This window comes from Aulonocara sp. 'chitande type north' Nkhata Bay, linkage group LG9 (genome assembly GCF_057382095.1).
Source record: "Aulonocara sp. 'chitande type north' Nkhata Bay isolate Kocher_YH1m ecotype deep benthic linkage group LG9, A_spYH_male_GT1.1, whole genome shotgun sequence".
NCBI lineage: Eukaryota > Metazoa > Chordata > Actinopteri > Cichliformes > Cichlidae > Aulonocara > Aulonocara sp. 'chitande type north' Nkhata Bay.
The window spans coordinates 19555315-19563143 of NC_141352.1; the positions used below are offsets into that span (position 1 = coordinate 19555315).

Genomic DNA, 7829 nt, shown 5'->3' on the forward strand with positions numbered 1-7829 from the left:
TTCAAAGCCACACGCACAGACGTGCCATACAAACCATTAAAATATCTTCTTGGCTACTAGACTGGCTTCTACAAGCCATTCTCCTAGTCAGCCTTAGGAGACCAAGGAAAGAGAGGAAGTTTTGTTGTTCTCAACTTAACAAGTAGAACTACGACTTGATCCGACCTTTTTTTTTTCCCTTTTAGGTGTCCCCATATTCTGCTATACAAAATTTTGGAGGGATATTTCAACAGGTGGGAAACGGTAAGAATGACATATCATTGATAAGCTGAGAGTATTGTATACAAAATTGAAACATGCAAAGATAAATTAGAGTTGCTGCAGTAGTACATGACACTGCAACGCACTCAAAGTTCCCCGTGTGCCTCAAAATGAATTGAATATATTTAGTTTTAATGCGCAAAAGCTATCCTAATGAAACGGCCAATAATCGGCTATGATATTACATGTGCAGAATTGAAATTGTTAGCAGAAGCTATTTGAGGGTTTAAAGTGAAAGCCAAAGGAGCAAATGCGACGTTTTATGAGACCTCGCTGCATTATTCAGCTTTTTGGTTTGGGATCTCGTACAGCTCCCTAGCTTACTTGTCTCCAAGAGTGAGTGCATGCACAACTTGGACCAGAAATAGCACTTCAAAGTTTTGCATTACGCTGGTGCTGTGATGCCTCTGAAGGCTGCAGCTGTGAGCCTCATGAGCCACATGCGTAAAGGCCATTTAATAAGCATCTTTTGGATCCGTCACGTCTCAAAATATTGACTCAGTTTCTAATGTGCTGGATATGACGCTGTCAGCAAAGGTTTTGACAAGTCAATCCATAGAAATAACCTAGAGTAATACAGGTTTGCAACTGATTTTCTCTTATCAAAAATGGTAGCTGATTAAAAGTCACTTAATATTCGGTTAATTGCTTTATTTTAATTACTACATCTAAGAATGATGAATTCAGTCACCCTTAAACACAAGTTCAGATAGTGTGCACTTGTTTTTCTCATTAACGGAAATGCTGACGAGCGACTCTGAAAATAATTTGGGGTTTTAGACTTGACTCTACAAATTACGAACCACGTAGAAGACAAACAGCACCTATTAAAACACCTCGTATCTGACATCAGATTGACCACTACTTTATGGATTTCACAAAGTCACAGTCATCTTTTTTCCCTGCAAACAGAGATGATAAAACTTCAGTCAAAAATGAGCCGCACATGTCGAATTGGTGTATATAACGCATACTCCCAAAATGTAAAAAAAACAAATAAGGAAAAGTCAAAGTAATGGCAGTGTCACAAGAGAAAAAAAATCTAATACAACTTACACAGTTATGATATTGCAACACAATTATTGCAGTGTCGGCATGCAAGATTGTTTCACCGAAAAAGTCAACCATGCTGAAAATTATAGTCCGTGTGAAGCTATATAAACAAATTAGTCAGCATTGTAATAACTAACCATTTGATTTCTTTTAGTCTGCTGACGGTTTAAAAAAGACAAAGTCCGTGTAGAAAAAAATACCCATCTGGAGGATAATTTATAAAACCGCATGGCGTTTTGTTACGATTTGTAGCTATTACTGTCTTTCTGTTACGCATTCAAACAAAGATAGAAAAATAATCACGGTTAGTTTTATCCTTTGCAGGATAAGCTTGTATCGGTACTTACAGTGGGCTACAGAAACGAATTATTTTGAACTTAAGTCTGCGACGGCACCACCTTCTGTGACCCTCATCTGCTACCGTCCTGGGTCTAAAGCAAAATTACCCCGGATCATAACAACAGGTCCCGTCCATTACATTTTTTTTCCTCGGGACAATGGCCGCAGCTCGCCCTATTCACACATCCTACTCACACGGATCCCACCAGGCAGAGCACGGAGTCAGCTCTGTAGTATGCGCTGAAGGGCAAACGGCTGGATATGTAAATATGTGCATTTATCAAAGCGCATATTAATGGTATGTACTCCGGACTATTTAAAACTACCACGTGGAGTTGTCCTTTGCACAAGTTTTTCTCCGCTGACATCGATCGTTTACGTGCGTAAACTTACGCGTAATTTGTGCGTAAAGCTGCCCTTGACGCTGCAGTGCAAAATAAAGATATCACTGCATTATTTATGATCCTTACAACTTTTACAGCGACAATATGTACACTCTTCGCGGAGCAGTCTGTTTTGTAAGGACATAATCAAAGTGGGGAAATTGCTATTTCATAGCCTCACAGCCTTTGTGAGCCGCAACAAAGGAGAAGCGACTGTATATCGGGATCAACTTTTTAGGACTTTTATTGTACAATAACCTTTGCATAACAACTATTCCTTTTTTTCCTGAGCGTTGCCCGAGGCACTGCGCATGCGCGGTAGCTGCTCGCTGTCACTAAGACATTTTTCTTCACGTTGGAAACTGTCACTGGTGACGTCAATCACAGAGCTCTGACCAATTAGAGCGCAGGGTGATTGTTTAGCTCCACGGGCTGCAGCGCCTACCATGAATCTCTATTCAGTATCAAAGCGTCCTGCTGCTGCCTCTCAACCGAATGGGATTCCATGTAGTCTGCAGATAGACTTAACTTTATAAAGTTTTTTTTCTTTATTTTTTCATTGCGATTAAAATATATTTGTCATCATCATTATTATTTTGCCTGCTGTCAAGTTATTCTAAAATTAGGAAGTAATGAGCGTGGATGCTTTGGGAAGCCCCGTGATGGACCCTACGTTTTCCAAACGGAACACGGCGCTGAGATTAGTTGACTTGGCAGGGGCTCACCACCATCACCATCATCACCACCATACCCCTCAGAGCGTGACAGGCTTCCCGGGGTTCAGCAGCCATCCACACTCAATGGCTCACTCGCACCCTGGGGAGATTACTGCGGAACCCCGCCTGGGGCCGAGTCCATTCGGGCCAGAACACATGGGGCACTCCGCGGCCCTCAAAATCAGCCCAGCCCATCATTATCCCCACCACCATCACCACCACCACAATCATCATATGGCAGGCCACAGTGAAGTGGTCTCCAGTCAAACGGGAGCTTTTGGCCCGGTTCAGGCGACATCGGTCCCCTATTCTATGTCTCACACGGCCCAGGCTTTATCTGCAGGTAGGGATTTCCTCATCCGGAGAGATCTGACAGCTCAAGCCATGCCAGTACTGACTGACCAGACTGCTGGTTCAGCCTCTCACCACGGAATGTTTGTCTCAACAACAGGTAGCTATCCCGGACACTATGGTCATCACCCTGACGCTGGGAACCATACCCTCTTCTCCGGACTCCACCACGAGCAGCCTTCTAGCGGATCACCGGGTGGCCAAACACTGAATGGACAAATAAGGTTAGGACTACCTGGAGAAATGTATGTTAGGTCTGATCACTTGAGTCAAGTGGCAGGCTCCAGGGCTGATCCGTTCTCTGCCTCGCCTTTGCATGGCTACGGTGGTCTGAATCTGAACATGAATCTTAGCGCTCACCACCACCACGGAGCCGGTGCCTTTTTCCGCTACATGAGGCAGCCGATAAAGCAAGAGCTGATTTGCAAGTGGCTGGAGCCGGAGCACTCGCCGAAGAAACTTTGCTCCAAAACTTACAGCACCATGCACGAACTCGTAACGCATGTGACGGTAGAGCACGTTGGAGGACCAGAGCAAGCGAACCATATATGTTTTTGGGAAGAGTGTCCCAGGGAAGGCAAACCGTTTAAAGCAAAATACAAACTTGTAAATCACATTCGAGTGCACACCGGGGAGAAACCGTTTCCGTGTCCGTTCCCTGGTTGTGGGAAAGTGTTCGCAAGATCCGAAAATCTAAAGATTCACAAAAGGACGCACACAGGTCAGTGGCTTAATATTCATAGAAGGAAATGCTGTGATTGTTGGAAATGCACTGTAAATCGTAAAATAGAGCTATCAAGTCGCATTTTGAAATTCAGCTGTGGGGTTTGCACGCTTTCTACTTGCAAGGGAAGTGATTTTTTTGTGGATAATTTTCCATTATTTATTTATTTATTTATTGTAATTTTATTTTACGCAACTTTACGCATTATAATGCACTTTCAAGACCTGTGGCAATTAATCAGTCTGCGCTGCTGCTCGATAGCCTATACAGCAGGACGCAACAGCTACTGGCCACCTGTTTGTTATGAGTTGCATCAGTGATCGCAAGTTTCACAAAGGTTGGGTTTGGGGATTATGGTACAGCTCGCTCAGGCGTTTGACGGTTCAACCTCTTGTTTACACCACAGCAGAAAGACTGAGGCCCACGTCAGGTCCTGTTTAGTTCACTGCATGTCCTGCCAGACATGACTGGCAGCAAAGCTGGAAAGGTGCATCTTCACTTTTAGCAATAGATATAATGGTTATGATGATGATGATGTGGAGATGATGTTTTTATTTTAGCCTTGGCCACCCACTTCATCTGTTATTAGTATTATTTTTAGTAGTAATATTATTATTATTGTGTTTCATTTTTGTCGCTGTTATTTCAAAATCATGTAAGCTACGTGTAGCTGTGTGTTTCATCAATCTGAAAGTAACCGGTTCATACAGAAAACGTGCTTTTTGGACGATTAAGCCTTTGTACTCTTTAGCTCAAGCAACAAGTTTACAAGTGGAGACGGCTGAAACAGTTTACTAACAGGCAGGTTTGCACAGCTGACTGACTACCTGCATAATGATGGGTGTGCATGCAATGCAGCTTAAAGCATCTCTGATTTAACTGCAAAAACAAATACTGGTGCAACATGGCTGCTTGCCACCCAGTGACGTGCTGTGGAACTAGGAAGGAAAAGAGGCCTGACAATGTCGAGTCAGACTTGTAAATGAATACAATTACTTTTGCCCTTCTTTTTTATCGGTGGCTACATGGCAATATCCCTCTGTTTCATTTTTGCACCCTATGTATTATTCATATAATTTGCTCACATTACCTAAGTACAAATCTGCTAAATTATTTCTGTGTGTTGACTCCCAAGGGGCCTGGTCCTTGGTATCATGTTTAAAACCTATCCGAAAGTGTAGTTATGACTGGGGCTGCCCCTGGGGTCTGCTCCTCGACGGTTTCTTGTACTACACTAATATCCTTGATTGGCTCTCTCAACCCAACAGCTGAAGGTCAAATTGATATTCAGCCCGCAAGTGTAATTAGACAGAGGCAATTACATATTCTCAAAAGCTTTAATCGGGGGAGAAAAATCAGCAGTGGATGATTTCCGTGTAATTTATTCAGATTGTCTTTTTTTTTTTTTTTTGCCTTGTCATAATCAGGTAGAAATACTTGTTATTAAAACGCAAAATTAGAGCCAGTCCACAACCGTTTGCAGGATTCAAATTACACACAGACTGCGTTATCGCACAGTAGGTGAAGCCTGGCGGTGGCAGTGCTTTGATTCATCATTATTTTTGAGCCGGTATTACAGGCCTGCTATGTCTGTGCTCGTAGCTTGTCTGTTTTGACTGATGCCTTGATGGATGCATACACCAGGTATAGACCCAGGACAGTAGGGGTTCAGCCCTCATGTTTACACCAGACTGGGAGCTGTCCAGGCGGGCAAACTTTTGTTTTCATAGTGCAAGTGGGAGGAGGGGGGTGTAAATGCCCAAAATAAAATCAAATGGCATTATAAAGATAAACATGAAATAATAAAAGCTGGCACACTTTTACATATTTTTGGCTGTATTCATACAGGTCATAGTTCATTTTCAGCTCGTGCTCTCATATGTTACACTTAACCAGGTTGTTTGTACATTTCATATAAAAGTGAAGACATGTAGGGGGGAAAAAAGTATGTTAATGAAAAGGCAGCTTAGTGCCTCAGGGTGAGTATCACGTGTTCACATTTGAACTCTTTCATTCGCTTATTTGTGTTTTATCTTGTCTCACAAAAACAGGTGAGAAACCCTTCAAATGTGAATTTGACGGCTGCGACAGACGCTTCGCCAACAGCAGTGACCGGAAAAAGCACTCGCACGTCCACACCAGCGATAAGCCCTACAACTGCAAAGTGAGAGGCTGCGATAAGTCCTACACACACCCCAGCTCCCTGAGGAAACACATGAAGGTGCACTGCAAGTCCCCTCCGCCTAGCTCGGGCTATGAGTCGTCCACTCCCTCCCTGGTCTCCCCTTCCTCAGACTTGGGCCGGGAACCAGGCGGCTCCTCGGTGTTGTCAGAGCCGGTGGGAGCCTCCCAGCCCGCGAATTTAAGCGAGTGGTACGTCTGCCACAGCTCAGGTGCCAGCGGCGCCCAAACACCACCCAGCGGGCACTCTACACCGAACCCCGCAGACGAACCACCTTACAGAAACCCAGAACCGAGGGACGCTTTTTAACCCGGCTCAAGCTCACACACACACACACACACACACACACACACACACACACACACACACACACACACACACACACACACACACACACACACACACACCAGCAGAGACAGAAACACATTTCCACAAGCTTAACAATTAAAAACGCGGTTTGGCTTTGGTGCCCATGTGCCTGTTTAGGACCACTGGTACCCTTATTTTGGAGGGGGGGGGGGGGGGGGGGGGTGAGTGAAGGGGATGAGCCACAAAACAGAAATCCAGAATCAAGAGACGCATTTTAACCACATCGGAAGGAAAATGTGCTAACCTTGAAGACGTGCTAATTTCCAGGCATATAAAAAGAATATATTTTCAAACATCACTTGTTCAGAGCGGTTGGCTCGGTGCCTACACGCCCTGACGGCCCACAGGTCCACTTGCAGAGAGAGTCTTGTAAATCTGTTAGACAATGTGGTACATTATTGTAGGCTTAGGCATGTTGGTGTAAAATTATTATTATTATTATTATATTTTTTTTTGTAAATGAGTTTGAACTTCGATATGTTTTTATTTATTTTTCAATCTAACATTGAAGGATTTTGTATTACCGAACCAAAGTGCATGTTTGAATTAGAACAACAACAGCAACGGAGACAAAAAGGAAAAAAAAATGTACATTTGTAAATTTTTGTAAGTTTCGATGTGTTGATGTTGATAGTTTTGTAAGGATCTGTCTTCGGAGCAGTTTCTTACCGGATACTGCGGCTATTTGTACAAAAACATTTTATGTTTACATCTTACGTCCCCTCCCAAACATTTGTGCAGAGGGTCAGTAATTAAGCTGTTTCATATGCCTGCAGTATTTGATATACGACCGTGAAATTATAAATGTTTTTATCAAAGTGGGCATTTTGTGATTTTTTTTTTGTATCATTGTTGTCTTTTTTTTCTTTTTTTTTTTGAATATCTGAAATCCAGCGGCACTCAAAATGCGTACCGAATTGCCTTGTAATTTGTGAGTATTTTGAATAAATCTTGTATGACAAAAGTTAAATCCCTGAGCTATTCGGGTTCATAGAATTTATCAGGTCTCTTGATAAAGATCACTTTTGTTTTGTTTGTTTGTTTGTTTGTTTGTTTTTGGTCACTTAACACGCCTTTATATTATAAAAGAGATTATATATTATTAATATATTTTCTTAAACAATCTGTTGCTGCATAGCTTGAAGGTCAGCTCCACTAACATATCCCACGTTCATGCCTGCTGTTCGGATTCAAAACGTCTTTTAAATTCCGAAGTAATAATCAAACGAAAAATCATCTCGGAAGAAAATGCAGTTATAATTTCTTTTAATTTTAAAGTTTTTTTCCCTCGGTGAAAGGGGCGGTCTAAAATGTGCTACACTTGTGTTAAATCTCACTTACTCCGCTGAGCTGTGGTATGATGCAGACGTGGGGTAGAGTTTGATGAAAGGCTACAATATTCGGATCCAGACTTCAAAGAGCATTTCGCACAAAGAGCCATTTTTTCACGA

At 42.6% G+C, this 7829-nt stretch overlaps 1 protein-coding gene across 2 annotated transcripts; it reads left to right on the forward strand.

Annotated features, from left to right (window-relative positions):
- Nucleotides 1–303: 303 nt before the first annotated feature.
- Nucleotides 304–6514, forward strand: zic4 (zic family member 4). 2 transcript variants are annotated; one of them, XM_086306367.1, is made up of 3 exons: nucleotides 304–3095; nucleotides 3204–3824; nucleotides 5879–6514. In XM_086306367.1, the coding sequence occupies exons 1-3, from the start codon at nucleotides 2669–2671 to the stop codon at nucleotides 6316–6318; spliced, it is 1488 nt and encodes a 495-aa protein (XP_086162493.1). In that variant the 5' UTR covers nucleotides 304–2668; the 3' UTR covers nucleotides 6319–6514. The 2 variants fall into 2 exon arrangements, with proteins under 2 accessions (XP_086162493.1, XP_086162492.1); XM_086306366.1 differs by having other exon boundaries at nucleotides 307–3824.
- The last annotated feature ends 1315 nt before the right edge of the window (nucleotides 6515–7829 follow it).